The sequence below is a fragment of the Pelophylax lessonae genome, assembly GCF_965119305.1.
Source record: "Pelophylax lessonae genome assembly, chromosome: 2".
In the NCBI taxonomy this organism is placed as follows: domain Eukaryota; kingdom Metazoa; phylum Chordata; class Amphibia; order Anura; family Ranidae; genus Pelophylax; species Pelophylax lessonae.
Window position 1 is genome coordinate 319,609,774 of NC_138769.1, and position 18,157 is coordinate 319,627,930.

General features: G+C 44.6%; 1 protein-coding gene across 5 annotated transcripts in view; it reads left to right on the forward strand.

Annotated features, from left to right (window-relative positions):
* The window catches only part of RPS6KA1 (ribosomal protein S6 kinase A1), a 261,494-nt gene that overhangs the window by 160,965 nt on the left and 82,372 nt on the right, over positions 1–18,157 (forward strand). For all 5 annotated transcript variants that reach the window (XM_082246058.1, XM_082246059.1, XM_082246060.1 and 2 more), the window contains one exon: positions 321–437. In XM_082246058.1, coding sequence (XP_082102184.1) covers positions 321–437 — 117 coding nt within the window. The remainder of the gene's footprint in view (positions 1–320; positions 438–18,157) is intronic.

The window sequence follows — 18,157 nt, forward strand, 5'->3', positions numbered from 1 at the left end:
GTTTTCATATGTATAATAGATGAGATGCTAGGCAGGTGTGCTAGTGGCATATCACTTACTGATACCTAGCAAACTTAATTACTAGACAGTTGATTAAGTGTGTAAAGGTAGCGAGGTAAAGTCGGGGCCAGTTTGTAATTGTATATTTAATAACATTTTAAATGCGCATGCTAAATCTTATTCAGTTGGTGCCCATTTTCAGGCAGCACTTTTCTTTTTTTAGGACCTTGGACCACTACCTTCCCTGTTATAAAGGTTTTACTGCAGGTTTTTACCCTTACTATTGCTTCCACTAAAGTAACTTTATTTATTTTTTGCAGGATGAGATGGTGGTAAAGGAAATCGCTATTACTCACCATGTCAAAGAAGGCTCTGAGAAGGCCGATCAGTCACACTTTGTCCTCTTGAAAGTACTTGGACAAGGTTCCTTTGGAAAGGTAAGTGTAGTCAAATATGATATGCTGCTATTGGGGTTATTTTATTAAATGCTCAGTTAAAGCAGTATTAAACCCGAAGTAAACAGTTATTCTATTGCAGCTTACCAATTCTAAGATGTGATGGCTGTATTCATTTGTTTTTGTAGGCTTTCTTTCCTTTATTTTCATCTGGTGATCCAGCCAGCAAGTTTTTGTTTTTCAAAGACCCAAACTCTCCAACAGAGTGGATCAGTTTACATGGATGCGACAAACCACTTAACACTGGCAGGGGTGTATACAATGATCAGCTTTTATTAACCACTTGCCGACTGCCGCATGACTATTTACGTCGGCAGTCAGCCCCTCACAGGCAGAGTGATGTAGATCTACGCTGCTAGCCTGTGAGGGTCTAGGGAGCGAGCGCGCGCCCCCGCGTGGTCACGGACCCCCCCCGCGCGTGTGACCGGCGGACCCGACGATCGTCGGTGCAGAGGGAGAAAGGCAGGCGGCTGATGTAAACAAGCCGCCTGTCATTCTCCCCTGTGTAGAAACAGTGATCATACAGTTCTACTATGTAGGACCGTTGATCACTGTTCCTACAGCTCAAGCCACAGCCAATCACAGTTAGGATCACGCCCCTAGGGACACACACAACCCCTCCCTCTCAAAAGTTGACCCCTTCACTGCCAGTGTAATTTTACAGTAACAGTGCATATGTATAGCACTGATTACTGTAGAAATGTCACTGGTAACCCCAAAAGTGTCAAAAATGTCAGTCAAGGGTCCGATCTGTCCGCCGCAATGTCGCAGTCCCGCAAAAAAAATTGCAGATCGCCGCCATTATGCGTTAAAAAAAAAAAAAAAAAGCAACAAAAATGACAAAAATCTTTCCCTTAGTAAACGCGATAACTTTTGCACAAACCAATCAAAATACGCTTTTTGCGTTTTTTTTTTTTTACCAAACATATATGTTAGCATAAAACAAATTGGCCGAAAATGTTAAAAAATTTGGATTTTTACATTTTTTTTTGGGGGGAATTTCATATAAAAAAATGTGAAAAATGTTGCTATTTTTGCAAAATTGGCGCTCTTTTTTTGTTTATAGCGCATGATCCAAAAATCGCACAGGTGATCAAATACCACCAAAAGAAAGCTCTGTTTGTGAGAAAAAAAGGACGTCAAATTCGTTTAGGTACAGTGTTGCAGGACCGCGCAATTGTCCATTAAAGTCACGCAGTGCCGAATCGCAAAATAGGCCCTGGTCAGGAAGGGGGTAAAATCTTCCAGGGCTTAAGTGGTTAATGCAAAACTTTTTTATCCCAAAAGGAAAGAAAAATTGGTAAGCTGCAATATAATAAATTTTTGGTTTTGGATTTAATACAGCTTCAATCATTCACCTCAAACCCACTGGGACCCCAGAGCAAGTTTAGAAATACCAACAAATGAATTGCCAAAAAAAAAAAAAAAATACTTTTAACTTGCCACACTGGTTACAAAACAAATATAAATTGTTGTAAGCAACACACTTTCAGTTTTTGAGATTCTAAAATGAGGCCCCAGACTTGCCTGAAGAACTCTCACCAAACTTTTTGTCCACCAAAATGTGGATATAGCACTTGGTCAGTTCTGATTGGTGACCTAATTGTGGGTTAAAGCCCCTATTTTCTTTCTGTTAATGCTGGCTATAGCTCCACCCAAATCTGAAGCCCAATGATGAGTGCTTATGCGAGGGGAGGGATCAGTCAGCTTGTAAACATTCATATCCCCTGTAGATAGATCGCACAGCCCTAAAGCGATCTTTTTTGAATGAACACTCAGCGCTGTCAGGGTTGGTGCAGTGTTTGACACAGCCACCTAATCATTTATAAGTACAAGATTACTGCCATGGCTGTGACTATTTACAAGCAGACTGCTCTGAATAATTTGTTGTGCATGGCACTGCTGGTCTCAAGAGCAACAACTGTTGCTAGTGCTGTCATTCTCAATTCCTGCTCTAGCAGTGTGGTTGGAAAGTAACAGAACCAAGTGCTATATGCACTTGATCTCAGGGATTAAAGAAGAGCTCCAGGATTCTTCAGAAAAAATAAGTCAATTACAAATACTGTAGCTGCTGACTTTTACTATTAGGGCACTTACCTGTTGGGGCATCCAGCGGTGTCCTCACCCCAGCCAATTCTTCAATCGGCTTTTGGGTGCTGGTACTGCAATCCTTACTAAGGGAAACAGTCAGTGAAGCCTTGTGGCTTCACAGCCGGATTCCTACTGCGCATGCGCAAAGTGTGCTATGCTTTGTGAATGGGACCTTGGAAAAGTCCCAGAAGGCTGCGGCGGGGGGGCGAACATTCAGCTCGGTTCGCCACGGCAAACTAAGAAACTAAGCCGGGAGTGGGTACCTGGCAAAACCAAATGGGGCAGTGGGTGGGGGGGGGTGTAAGAAGGCGAGCAGAGAGCTTCACCTTTTTGGGTGGAGCTCTGCTTGAACTAAAAGTTTAGGGGTCTGTGCACACTAGGCACCTGAAAAAATCCTAGAACTTCTGGCAGAAAAAAGCAGCAGAGAAATGCACATATTTGTGTTTTATAGGCATCTTTTTCAAGACCTTTCTCTCCACCATTTTTAAGTGCAAATTGAGTATAATGAAAAATGAGCAAACGTGCCTAAACACCGCATTTATGCGCTTCAAGCGTTACGCCAACATAGAGCTTCTTCTGCTGGCTAAAAGAAAAAATACCAAATGCCTGTATAAGCAGCATCTTTTTGTGCCTAGTGAGGCCTAAAGATTTAAATGGTGCTTATGAATTTGGATCTTTTGGTGTAACAAAAAAAAAAAAATATATATATATATATATATATATATAAAAAAAAATACAGTAATTATAAGCATAACGTTTCAACTTATTTTGCTAGTTTCCTTGGGATGTACAGTATTTGCAGCAGGGGCGTAACTACAGGGCTTGCAATTGCGACCCGGCCCTATGCTCAATTCCATACACACAACTCAGGAGCAAGCAGACACCATGTTCCCCCATAGCAGTTTGCTATGGGGATGCATTAAGAGGAAGAGGAGCCAATATCGCCACCAGGAGACCCAAGAATAGGAGCATAGAGCAGATGAGTAACATGTTTGTTATTTTAATGTTTTTTTTAATTGTCTTTAGAAATGCTTTAATGCATTCTATGAATTAAGGTAAAAAAAAAAAAAAACTTCCAGTGCCTGTTCACATGGGCTACCTTCTGTACCACTCCTCCAAGTGATAAGGTTGTATTTTAGCATCACTGGTACCTGTAAAGTAACGTTAACGATATATCCCTATACTTCAGAGTAGACCTAGCTTCCAATGCATTTTTTGTCATGTAGTGTAGTCTCAGCGATCACAGTACTGTTCCTGGCAATAGTTTCATCATATTATGAACAGAAATAGAAAAGACAGGTGCACTGCTCTAAACGAAAAAAATGAAATGACTATATATACGAGTTGCAGCTCCCACTAAAACAAGCACTCCTAAAACTTGCCCAATGCAACAAATAAAAATAGAAAAAATGGTGCACTACTCAAATAGTGAACATGATCAATTATCTCCAGTGATACATATTAGTGAATAAATAGGGAGTGAATGCAATGATAATAAATAGAACATATATTCATATAGCAACTTTAAAAAATTGGAAAAATCATCCACCAAAAAACTGGTTAGTAAATATAATTAATAGAAATGGGTAAAGTTCAGTCTATTGCTCAACAATGTGTAATATGTGTATATCCTTCAAACTATGATGGTGAATAATAGTGCAAATATTAGTTGCCAAAATCCTTTCACCAAAAACTCAGCATCCACCCTTGGATCAGGATACTATCTCTGATGAAATCACGTGACTAGTGACGCAACGCGTAGGAGGAACCAGTGACGTCGCCCCCAGCTAATCGCTCTTCGTTCGCAGTATCAGTTAGCCGTGCAGCCAAGGATTCGGCACATGGAGAAAAGAGATCACGATCTGCCTGTTTTTATCAACTAAATGTGAGTGCATTATGTGGAGCACGTTTATGTTAAATAAAATTCACCCACATACTACACAATGAGGCACTATCTTTTTTTTCTATTTACCATGGAGCTATAATGTACTGATGCACTTTAAAGAGTCCATAGGAGGATAAAGGAGCTCTAGGAAGATTATCTAATTAATTGGCTGCACATTTCCTGTGTGCTGGAGGTGAGCGGCCATTGCACACAGGGGTGGTTGCTGAGTTTTTGGTGACAGGATTTTGCCACCTAATGTTTGCACTATTATTCACCGTCATCGTTTGAAGGCTATACACATATTGCACGTTGTTGAACAATAGACTGCACTTTACCCATTTCTATTCATATTTATTAACTAGTTTTATGGTGGATGGTTTTTCCAATTTTTGAAATATGCTATATGAATTTGTTATATTTATTATCATTGCATTCACTCCCTATTTATTCACTAATATTACTGAATATTTATCACTGGAGATGATTATGTTCACTATTTGAGTAGCACACCATTTTTTCTATTTTTAATAGTTTCATCATACTTTCTTCACAAAAGGCCATTACTGTCTTTGTAAAAAACATTGTCAACATCCAATTCCTGTACTAAACTCCTTCACTAGATCAGGATTAAAATAAACTCCTTCCCTAGAAAACAGAGTAATGTTAAAGGATATCTAAACCAAGAGTGCTAATTTAATATATTGCTCACAATCTTGAGATGTGGTGGCTACAGTAAGTTTCATGTTTTAGGCTAAAATGATTTTTAGCAAGTACAGGAAAATACCCGCTGATCTTGCCAGAAATACACTATCCTTGTCACCTATGAGCAGAACTGAATGTTCTCTTCCTTTTTGTAAATTACTAATCTCCCCACCCCTCATCCTTGTAATAGAGATTTAGAGAGTAAGACTTGTTTGAAGTCGGAAGTGGATGACAACCATGGCTCCCTCCATGGATACAGTGAAGTGGCTTGGTCTAACCACTCTGGGCAAGAAGTGCATTATTCCCAGGATTGCCAGGTGAAAATAAAGGGACAAAAGCTTAACCACTTGCCAACTGCCGCACGACTATTTACGTCGGCAGTCAGCCCCTCACAGGCAGAGCGACGTAGTACTACGTCGCTAGCCTGTGAGGGTCTAGGGAGCGAGCGCGCGCCGCCGGTCACTCTGCGATCGTCGGTGCAGAGGGAGAAAGGCAGGCGGCTGATGTAAACAAGCCGCCTGTCATTCTCCCCTGTGTAGAAACAGTGATCATACGGTTCTACTATGTAGGACCGTTGATCACTGTTCCTACACCTCAAGCCACAGCCAATCACAGTTAGAATCATGCCCCTAGGGACACACATAACCCCTCCCTCTCAAAAAAAGTTAACCCCTTCACTGCCAGTGTAATTTTACAGTAACAGTGCATATGTATAGCACTGATTAATGTAGAAATGTCACTGGTAAAAATAACTTTTGCGCAAACCAATCAAAATATGCTTTTTGCGATCTTTTTTTTTTTTTACCAAACAAATGTAGCATAAAACAAATTGGCCGAAAATGTTAAAAAATTTTGATTTTTACATTTTTTTGGGGGGAATTTCATATAAAAAAAATGTGAAAAATATTGTTATTTTTGTAAAATTGACGCTCTTTTTGGTTTATAGCGCATGATCAAAAAATCGCACAGATGATCAAATACCGCCAAAAGAAAGCTCTGTTTGTGGGAAAAAAAGGACGTCGATTTCGTTTAGGTACAGCGTCACACGACCGCGCAATTGTCCATTAAAGTCACGCAGTGCCGAATCGCAAAATAGGCCCTGGTCAGGAAGGGGGTAAAATCTTCCGGGGCTTAAGTGGTTAAAAAAGGAAACTAATGTTATTCTGCAGATTTACAGTCAGGTGGACGCCATCAGATGCCGATTCGAATCCCTATTCCGCTGCCACCCTCTCTAGATTGTTACATAGTTAGTCAGGTTGAAAAAAAGACACAAGTCCATCTAGCTCAACCAATAAAAAACAGAAAAGAAAACCCAACCATACAATCCCATATACACAATCCTACACATGTTATTTTGTTCTGGATGTTGTTTGTTCTTTATTTTTTCTTTGTCCATAGAAGTGCTATCCTTTTTTCCAGGGACCATAGGATTGCTTAGACTAGTCCTACAGGTGCTTCTTGTCTGTTTTCTGTTTTGTTATGTACATCTCAGGCAATTTATTGTTCCCACGAGGTATTTATCCTGAAACCTTACTTACCATAGCTTCCAAATTAATATTACTATCCTATAATGTCAGGGGTCTCTGCTCCCCACAGAAGTGGGGCTGGCTTTTGCAGGAATTGCGACAGCTGTCCCCAGACATCTTGCTATTGCAGAAAACGCATTTTACAAAGTGCCCTTTATGATGTACTCTCAATGGTAACATAGTGTTTCCCCCTATCCCTAAGGCAAAGGGGGGTCTCTATAGCCATCTGAAAATCCTGCCCGTTCTCACTTTTGTCTCTACAAAATTACCCTGAGGGCTGTTTTCTTTTTTTTTAGGGACTGATCCCTGGTCAAAAATATACTTTTGCAGCTACGCCACAAACTCCTGGACTGTTAACTTTCTATCTGCTACTCTTAAGCAATTCTATCTGCTACTCTTAAGCAATTGACAGAGTTCAAGGAAGGTTTGGTTGTATTGGGGGATTTCAATTTTACCCTCGACCCTCATCTGGACACCACCTCTGGTAAAACACTCCTCTCTTATCGAGCTTTAAAACATGTTAAAAAAAAGACTTTGTGATTTACATTTGGTGGATAACTGGAGAGTGTGGAACACCCAGTTAAAGACTTTAGTTATTACTTAGACAGTCGATACTTACATCTTGATCTCATTCTCATTGACCAATTTTTTGTTTGAGTATTGTTGGCTCATCTTTCATTGAATCTATAAAAATCTCTGACTACTCTCCAGTGACACTGTCCATCTACCCACCAGACTAAGCGGGTATGGATACCTAATAATAAAACCCTCTTAGATGACAACTACTCCAGAGGCGATTTTAGGGAAGTTCCTAAGGCTGTGATCAGAGGGGAGTTGATAGCACACTGCTCCCAGATGAAAAAAGAGAAGCAGAAGGAGGTTTCAGATTTATTAGAGCAGATCCATTCTCTTGAACTTACACTTTCTGACCCCACTGATGCACAAAAGCTAGATTCCTTGCATATCTCAATCTCAATGCTTAGACTATACATTCGATTTTATGCCCACCAGTTTTAACACAGGAACAAATGTGGCCTTCTGGCTAGGGTGTACTTGGGTTGTTGACACCCTATCTATCGCTGTGGAACTCTAGCAGTTTTATGCTTCCCTTTACAACACCCCATCTGCCTCCTCACCCGATCACTACAAAAGAGCTGAGTGCTCTCATTTCCAGCTTGCCACTGGGCAAGAGTCCAGGGCCAGAAGGTTTTACAAAATCGATAATATAAGAACTTTTTCTCGATTCTAGCAGAGCCACTCTGCCCTTATTTTAATTCTACCACTATTAATAATCCTCTGCCACCGGAAGTGCTTTTGGCCCACATCATGGTGTTGCCAAAGTCAGGCAAAGATCCCCAGTACTGTGCCAATTATAGGCCATGTTTACAGGAGCATGTTACAGGCATTGTTCGTTCAGACCAGGCAGGTTTCAAGGTGGGCCGTGAAGCCAGGGACAATACTATCCAGGCATTACATTGGGCCCAGCATGGCCCTTAGCGAAAAGGTGGTATAAAACCTCTTCCTGCTCAGCCCAGATATTTTAAACTGCTGATGCGCTATATTGGAGGGGCAGTGGTCAACGAGGTACATTTCTCCACATATGGTAGCTTTGCCCTAAAAATAGAGCCTTTTGGGAATCATTTACCCCATGGATTAGGAGTACGACCCTCAGACCTAAAGAAAATATTCCCCTAATCTTTCTGTTCCATGGAATGTTATAGGAATTCCATTAAATCTTACAAGAAAAGTGTTAACCCGCCACAGGGGCGGACTGACCATTCGGGCACTGCCGAGGGCCTGGGGTCAGGGGGGCCACATAAGAGGTTCAGTCTGCCCCTGGAGGTGTCCACAGCTTATCCTGCAAAGTAGAACATTTAAACCCCGTGGAGGCACGAGGCAGTGAACTATCGAATCCTTGCCGGTGGTTGATGCGGCTACGAGAGGTTCTATCAGAGAACGATCATGGAGCCATCAGCAATGTGGAGATGATGGCAGGGAGGGACAGGAGCTCTGGCCCCCTCTCCCCCTGGGGAATTTAGCTGCGGGTTGGGGCCACACATCACTGCCGCGGGCAACAACGGGTGAGGAAGCTCGGGGCTACAGAGTGCAGAGTCACCTCGGAGCTAGCCAACCTGACCTGCCTTGTGTGTAGCAGCAGGTCAGTGTGTAATGACAGCAGTTTAATGTGGTTTATAATAACCAGCCAAACTGACTGACTGTTCCTTCCGTCTTGCCCAGTGTCCTTCTTCTAGCAGATGCTATTCCCTACTACAGTGAGTGCCACCCAGTGTACAGATATCAGTGTTATATATGGAATAGCACTTAATGAGTTATTTCATATGTATGTATGTATGATATGTGTACACATATGTATGATGTGTACACTGACACCTGTACAGCGGGAAGAATGGCTTACATTGGTGGTCAGTAGAGATGTTAAATAATCGTATAATAGATGCATCGTGATTCAGCCTTAAACGGTTCTCTATAAATGCAGAGAACGGCTAAATCACGATTAAATCAATGATGTAATTCCAGCGTGCCCCTGTCAGAGTGTTCCCATCCCTCCTCCTCTCCTTGTGTATGTCACACAGAGCGGTGATCTCCCGCTGTGTCACAGAACTTGGATTTGAAATGTTTGGCGTCGCTAAACAAGGTCCAGCCTCCTAGACCGGCTCCTATGATAGATGGCACACTGATCCAATGCTGGGAAATTGAATCAGTGGGATGTCTATCATAGGAGCCAGTCGAGGAGGCTGTACTTTGTTGACAGTGGCCGCTTGGCAATTTAAATCTAATCTCCGTGACACAGCGGGAGATCGCCCCTCTGTGTGATCCAGGCACTGTTGAGGCTGCATTTGATGGGCACTGGTGAGGCTGCATTTGATGGGCATTGACAAGCGGCTTGAGTGTGGGCCAGGACACATGGATGGGGACACAGGGGGCCCCATGAGTTGTCAGTCTGCCCCTGCCCCACCATCTGCTGAATGCCGAAAAATCCTTGATTGCCAGATTTTGAAAACCAAGTAATTGCCCTTCCCATGCTGTCTAGAAAAAAAGTGGATACCATAATGGAGGCGAAACACTGGGTACACACATGTAAAAACCAACAGGACAAATTTAGAGATGTGTGAATGGGTTGGATGTACTATTCTAATGATATCTCGGATGCCTGAGTACATACCTACTTGACAAGTGGCAGCCCTGGTTATTGTATTTGGACTAGCTGTTGTTCTACATTCCAGTACAAGCCTCCCCAGGCTTAAATTTGCAGATTTGTTTCTTGCCTTTCTTTTTTTTTTTCCTCTTACTCTTTCTCATTTTTTTTTTTCAGAGGGGTGTCCAATGTCATATATGTAAGCTGTATTGCTTTATTTCACACAATGGTTGTCCATTGGATCTCCGTATTGTTTAGTTTGCTTCACTAAACTTTTGTAATGCTCTATTTGACATAAGCAGTCTTGCGGACGCTAAGAAAGACTTATCACGAAGTTGCTTATGTGCATTTGTATTTTTTTCTATATATTCAAGTGTTTTAGTGGCATGTTATACAATGTATGTTTCTCTAGCGCTCATCGACAGACGTAGTCCTCGGTGATACACCACCTTCGGGTTATGTTACCTCCGCAGGAGCAGGACTAGACAGGAAATTAAAAAGCTCTGGCCACACCCTAGGGGCAGTCCCAGAGGGTATATCCTCTCTCTCTCTGCCTCAGCAAATCAGTTATTTTCTGTCTAGTTAGGAGTAAGGACCTAGATACCTTGCTGGGATCTTAGGTCCTGGCAAGAAATTTTTTTCTAAAAGGATTTTTGGACAGCTTTTTTTCTCCAGTGTTCCTGTGAGATCTTCAAGCAAGAAAGCTGAACTGGGCGACGGGCTGGATGTTGAGATCCGGTGGTCACCCCAGTTCAGCCTACGAGCGCGTGCAGGCCATAGCTCCGCGCTGAGTCGGCCGCGACAAAGTCCCATTAAAGGACTGAACCCGCGAGTTAAACGTCTCGCTGAAACGCCAAAGACCATGAGTCACGGCGTCTGTATCGGTCGACAGCCCTCCCGCCCCGGTGGAGAGGGGTACTGTCAGGAGTTGGTGCCCGCCTGGTTCCGGTATGGTGAGTAGTATGTTCCCCCTGTTTTCCCTGACGGGTTTTGTGGTGAACGCGGGCCCCTCTCTGTATGGTAAGAAAGAGTTTCTTTCTATCCTATAACATGTCACAAATCCTCCTACTTTGAGTGTGATTTTATGTGTGCAAAAGCCAGGAGGCTTGGTTTGGGAGCTAACAATCTATTGTATACATGTTTTAAAGATGTAATCTGTGGCATTCTGGGAATCTTATGGGTTAAGTATAAGCTACCTACCAGTCAGAAGCCATGGACATGTAGACTGCCTTCCAAGTCAGATCTCCAGCTAATAGCAGGCCTCCCGAACGGCCATGCGGTCTGCCAGGGCCGGCACCGCCAAACACGCCAGATCCCCAGGCAGAGAGAGTGTTGTGTGCCTGCAGCACACCGCTAGTCAGCACAGGCCGCCGCCATTTTTTTTGCTGGATCGCACGAGCCGCCATTTTGGCGTAGCCTCGTGTCTCCAGCATGGGGGCGGCCATGTTTTAGGTGATTCTACACCTCGTGGAGCTTGGGGGAGGCGCCGGAAGGCGTACAGAGGGGCGGAGCCGCCTCCTTTTCTTCCTGGGCAGCCAGCCAAAAGACTTCCTGTTTGTCTAAGACAGCGCTGTAAGCTGTTGCAGTTCAACTCTGAACATCAAGTGGTGAGCCTGGGGGTCTATCTCTCTCTCTCTCGATCGATAGGGATCCCTAGCAGGTAACACTAAGGGGTTTTTTGTGGCGCTGAGGGTCAAAAAAAAAAAAAAAAAAAAAAAGTTTTTTCTTTACTTTGAATTATATCATCCAGGAAGTAACTGGAGTTATTATGGACCCTGCCACACAGATTCCCCCACCTGTTTCCCTCGAGGGGGCCTCGGGACCCGCCGGTGTACAGAGTATAGAGTCATTTACAGCAATTTTGGAGTCTATGGTGGCTCGGGTGGAGGCGGCCTGTCAGGGACGGGGGTCAAGGAAGCGACCCCCGCCTACCCCTATACTATCTGACACCTCTGACTCTGATTCAGAGATGGTCACTGCAGTTGCAGGTTCCTCTGCAAGGGCTGCTATCCCAGGTAAAGCCCCCTCAGACAGTGAAGAGGACGCTTCTTCTCCTGCTATAATTCAGGAAGAAGCATTGGTGGACGCACTAGTTGTGGCAGTGCAAGAAACCTTAAAACTTGAGGCTTTACCGGCAGAGGCAACTGAAACAGAGAGGCCTTTTGGGACTAATAAGCCCATCAAGACGGCGAAGGCTTTTCCTGTACCTAAATGTTTTGGAAATCAGATTAAAGGAGAATGGGAACATTCTAAACGTACCTTTACTATTTCCAAGCGTATTGCTAGACGCTATCCGTTTGAGGAATCCATCATTAAGAAATGGACGGTACCACCAGTCGTGGATCCGCCTATTTCCAGGCTGAATAAAGCCACGGTTATTCCAGTGGAGGACACTTCGTCCTTTAAGGATCCGGTGGATCGAAAGATAGAAGCGGAGTCCCGCACTATCTTTTCTCTGATAGGGTCAGCATTTAGACCAGTAATTGTTATTGGTCTAGTTTCCCAGACACTTACAGAATGGGCGAAGATGGTACGCCAAGATCTTAGGGTAAAAGATATTCCCCAGGAGACATCTGATTTGATAGAACAGATCACACAAGGGCTACGGTTTATCTGTGACGCAGCCTTGGACACTACTCCCTTGTTAGGGCATGCATCTAAGTTAGCAGTGATCCTCAGACGTGTGCTGTGGTTAAAATGCTGGTCAGCTGACCTAGGTTCCAAAAAGACTTTGACCAATCTCCCTTTCCAGGGGAATCGTCTATTTGGAGCCAACCTAGATGAAATCATTAAGGATGCCACCGGGGGCAAGAATACTTTTTTGCCACAGGCTGCAAAAGCTAAGGAACCTCGCAACAAGCGAGGACCTTTCTTTACCGCCCATAAAGGACGCCCGGCTGGTACTTCCGGGAAAGGCAAGACTCCTCCAGGAGGGTTCAAGAAGGGCTGGTCGGACAAACAGAGGACCAACCCAGCCAAACCCGAAGTAAAGGAGTACACAGCCTGAAGGTGCGCCCCCACCCAATTTCAGGGTGGGGGGACGTTTTCACCGGTATTCAGGACATTAGATCGAGCATCAACCACTACTACCGGTGCGATTCTTCCCTTCCAACATTTAAGTACAGGAAGCGGTAGTTACCGTTCCCTGTATAGATCTTTTCCTTTACCTTTTCCTAAGATTAGTCCCGATACCTCACAGGAATCGGATCTGATTGACCAGATAGGCCAAGTAGCCTCTAGTCGGGTGACTTCGGTCCCTGAGGTTCAACCAGAAAAGATCACCTTGCCTGATAACTATCAGGTATCTGATAAATGTGTGGGAACAGAAAACGACCAGACTTTCTCGGATGGTCGGGGCCAGATACCTCTAGGGACGCCTGGTTCAGATCCAATCAGCGCCAGTGGTCCTAGAAATTCTAGGCTGGCCTCTTCAAGCCGGCCTGGCCGACTTGGACAGGTTAGTCGCAGACGTTCCGTGGGAACTTCGTCTCAGGGAGTGTCTGTAGTCTCAAGGACCTATTTACCTTCGTGCTTTACAGTCGCTGGTTTTAATGGCCTGGCCATTGAGACCCAAGTATTGAAGGACAGAGGTTTGTCTACTTCTGTCATTCCTACCCTTATTAAAGCAAGGAAAGCGACTTCCAGCAAAGTCTATTATCACACATGGAAGACTTATATTGCGTGGTGCGAATCTTTAGGATTTCCTCCACGTACCTATTCGGTGTCTCGAATATTGGCCTTTTTGCAACAAGGGGTTGAGCAGAAGCTAGCCTTGAGCACCATCAAGGGTCAAGTTTCAGCATTAGCAATCTTCTTTCAGAAACCTTTAGCTACCAAATCCTTGGTGCGGAATTTCATCCAGGGGGTGCGGCACCTGGCTCCTCCAGTCCGCGCGCCCTTACCGCCCTGGGATCTTAATTTGGTTTTGTCGGTTCTACAGAAACCTCCCTTTGAAAACATCAGGGAGATTCCCTTGCTTACTTTATCCCAGAAGGTGGTCTTCTTGGTGGCTATTACTTCTGCTCGCAGGGTGTCAGAACTGGCTGCATTATCATGCCAGTCTCCATACCTAGTCATTCATAGGGATAAGGTAGTACTTCATCCTAAGCCATCTTTTCTTCCTAAGGTGGTTTCAGATTTTCATCTGAATGAAGATATTGTACTACCTTCCTTGTGTCCTCAGCCCAAGCATCATCGGGAACATGCGTTGCATTCCTTGGATGTGGTTCGGGCAATCAGGGTATACCTGAAAGCTACGGAATCATTCCGTAAGACGGATTCACTTTTTGTGATCACGGATGGCCCCAGAAAGGGTTTGCCTGCATCTGCCGCGACCATTGCCAAATGGATTAGACAAACGGTGGTACAGGCTTATTCTATTAAGGGTCAGAGTCCTCCGTTCCCTGTTAGGGCGCACTCCACTCGAGCGCTCAGTACTTCCTGGGCCTTTCGCCATCAGGCGTCAGTGGTCCAGGTATGTAAGGCGGCCACTTGGTCGTCGGTACATACCTTTACTAAATTCTATAAAATTGATGTGACGGCATCGGCGGATGCCTCATTTGGCCGCAAGGTTTTGCAGGCCGCAATTTGAGGAGACCGGTGGTCTACCTCGAGGGTTTTTTTCTGTTTGAAAAATTTTTTTTTGTTGAGTCTCATCATTAAGGATGAGCATTGTAAACTTCTAGTTGGCACCGGTTGGGCCTTCTAGATTGGGATTTGATTTCCATTTTCCCACCCCTCAGTCGTGATACTGCTCTGGGACGTCCCGAAGGTGGTGTATCACCGAGGACTACGTCTGTCGATGAGCGCTAGAGAAAAATGGATTTTTGTAAAATCTTACCGTAAAATCCTTTTCTCTTAGCTCATCGACAGACGTAGTCCCCGCCCCTCTGTTTTGGAGTTGGGTTGGGTTAAATTCTCTAAGCACTGCTTTTTCACATAACTGATTTGCTGAGGCAGAGAGAGAGAGGATATACCCTCTGGGACTGCCCCTAGGGTGTGGCCAGAGCTTTTTAATTTCCTGTCTAGTCCTGCTCCTGCGGAGGTAACATAACCCGAAGGTGGTGTATCACCGAGGACTACGTCTGTCGATGAGCTAAGAGAAAAGGATTTTACGGTAAGATTTTACAAAAATCCATTTTTTTTGTACCGAACACCTTGTACTCCCCTTCACTTTTGTCCTGTTTGAAAACTCAAACTTTGAAAAACAAAAAGAAAACTAATTAAGCCACTTCAACAAAGGACTCATAAACTTCAGCATTAAACATTTTTATGGGTTTAAAAGAGAAGTATGGCCAAAGCTTTTTTGTCCTACTTCTCTCTTCTGGATCACAGGAGTGCAATTACTTTGCTCTCCTGTGACCCAGAATCAACCGACAGCGGGCTAAACCCTGCTGTCTGCTGACGTCTCAGAGCTGGAGGATCCCAACCATATTGTCAGGATTCACCCGGATGCATGGTCGGCACATGCCTCAGCCCCTCAGCATGTGGCTAAGAGCCAGCTGTTTCTGCCCCTCCCCAGCCTGGTTCTCCAGTGAAAGCTGGAGGGTCATAGCAAAGCGCTGGTGACTGTCATGCTCTCAAACCCAGCTGCCTGAGGGATCAGCAGTCATGTGGTCACTCAGTTGTCAGGCTTAGAGCCGGCGAGGGACAGCTGCAGCATCAAACTGATACTACAGCATAGAGGTATGTATGTTTTCATCTGTACTTTAAACTTTCATACGTCTCCTAAAAATGCACTTTAAAGTGGTATTAAATACAAAAGCAATCCTACGTTATATTGCAGTTTAACATTTCTATGTGATGGGTGCAATAATTTTCTTTTTTAGGCTGTGTTTCTTACATTTTTATCTATTGATCCAGCCAGTAAGTCGTGTTTTTCAAAACAAGCAGCTCTCCAGCAGAATGTATCAGTTACATTTACAGTTATGAGACAAAACATTTAGCACTAGCAAGGGTACTTACAATGATCTAAACAAACATGATAGTGGCACAAGCAGGGGTAAATCTGTGGTGATAGTTCACGCAGTCCTTTGAGCTCTAGGCTGTGTTTTGTGAGGTGGTGAAGGGAGCGCATGCTGAGTGTAATTCCCTAGTGTGCATGCTCCAAAATGCGTTGCGAGCACACCGGTGACGTCATTTCGTACGACGCTGCGTTCCAGCCAGTATCCCAGCTTGAGTTCCTGCCCTCACTTCCTAATCCATGTGCCCGGCCCTTAACATGCAGAGCGCTGGATGCATGGATTCCAATGTTTTTTTTTTTTTTTTTTTTTTTACAAGCACATGATTAGAGCCGGAGGTAAGACGTTTCTTGTGGTTGGTGACCAGGTTTGCACACATCTCAAGAGGGATTTTGGTCCACTCTTCTGTTCAGATCTTCTCTAAATCCTTAAAGTGTTTACCTTACATTGCATGCCAGCTGCCAGCCTCTCTCTTGTATCCAGCTATGACATGCAGTGTAAGTGTTTGTGGAAAACGAAGCGTCTACCATTTTTGCTGATACCTTAGCTTGTAAGCTCCTTGAGTGCAGGGACTGATGTGAATGTACAATGTATATGTAAAGCGCTGCGTAAATTGACAGCACTTTAGAAGTACCTGAAATAAATAAAATAAAAATAAATATCTTCAGGCCAGTCACGTGACTCCCAGCCGTTCTCCTACTCCGATCCAGGGCTACAGCAGGAGGAGCCGAGATCTCCCGCTGACGTCAGCCGGGAGGTCACGTGACTGCTGTGCTGGTCGCTCGGCTCCTCCCGCTGTAGGCCTTAGATGGGGCAGAGAGCAGCTTGGGAGTCATGTGGCCAACCTGAAGATATCTGAAAAAATGGTATTTAGACGCTTAATTTTCCCCAAACACTTACACTGCATGTTATAGCTGGATACAAGAGGGGCTGGAAGTACATTTTTTAAAAGTTGAAATTACTACTAATAGCAGCAGGAGGGGAGGTGAGCGGCTGCTCTCAAGCACTAACAGGAGCTGACAGGGAGGGAGGGGGAGAGGACAGACAGCGCATGATGGAGGCACGTAAACCGACCAGGGTGTCAGGGTTAACAGCCATGATAAACCGTGGTCAGTGTACGGGGGGGGAGGGCAGCACTAAGCAGGATCAGCCAGGTATTTCAGGTGATACAGGGGGCCAAATTACACAGCACAGGCACTGTGCTGTATAACATGCTTTAAAGTAACAGGATCCTTCTTTTTTTTTTTTTTTTTTTTGGGGGGTTAACAAACACTTTAGGTTTTCTTGGCTGTCGCTTGGCAACTCAGTTTCAGCTCCCTTCATACATTTTCTATAGGCTTAAGGTCTGGAGACAGGCTAGGCCACTCCATGACCTTAATATGCTTCTTCTTGAGCCATTCCTTTGTTGCTTTGGTGGTATGTTTTGGGTCATTGTCATGCTGGAAGACCCATCTTCAGTATTCTGGCTGAGGGAAGAAGGTTCTCATCCGAGATTTTACGATATATGGCCCTGTTATTGGCCCCTCAGTCAGTCTGTACCTTTAGCAGAGAAACAGACCCAAAGCATAATGTTTCCAACTTTGTGCTTGACTGTAGGGATGGTGTTCTTGGAGCACTTTGCTTTTCTTCCTCCAAACATGGTGAGTCCCCCTCCTCAAAAAGGCACATGTACAGTCATGCCAATGAACCTCTAAATGATTCAGAGACGGCTTGGGAGAAAGTGCTGTGGGTCAGATGAGACAAAAATTGATATCGGTGTCATTAACTTGGCTCGCCTTGTTTGGAGGTAGAAAAATGTGTACTATGACCCTGAGAACAGGTCATGGAGTGGCCTAACAAGTCTCCAGATTTTTTATGGCTCCCTTAGTGGCTCGGCTCTTTCGGCAGTGGTCCTTCAGCGTGCCTTTTGGCTCAAATGCTGGTCTGGTCTGCGGCTGGTCATCTAAAAGGCCTTGACTGATCTTTCATTTCAAGGAGATCGCCTGTTTGGTGCTACCCTGGCTGACATAATTAAAGGTCTCTCGGTGGGGGGGGAAAGAGTACATTTCCTCCGCAGGCTACTAAGGGCAAAGACCCTTGTCAGTCGTTGGCCCTCCTTCTCTGCTCATAAGTTGTTTCGTCCCTCAGGGTTGACTGACAAGGGATCGGAGCCCTTCGGGGGCCTCCTCTGGAGAATTCAAGCCAACTTAGTCTGACAAGTCAAGGGCGGGCTTCTCTAGACCCACGGACAAGGCCCCTTCAGCAGGAACGTGCGCTCTCACCCGTATCTGGGGTGGGGGACGTCTTTGCTGGTTCCTGGACCTGTGCACTCCCCTGGTACAAGAACAGGTGGGTCCAAGAGGTCATTCATTTCGGCTACAAGATCGAGTTTCGTTCTTGCC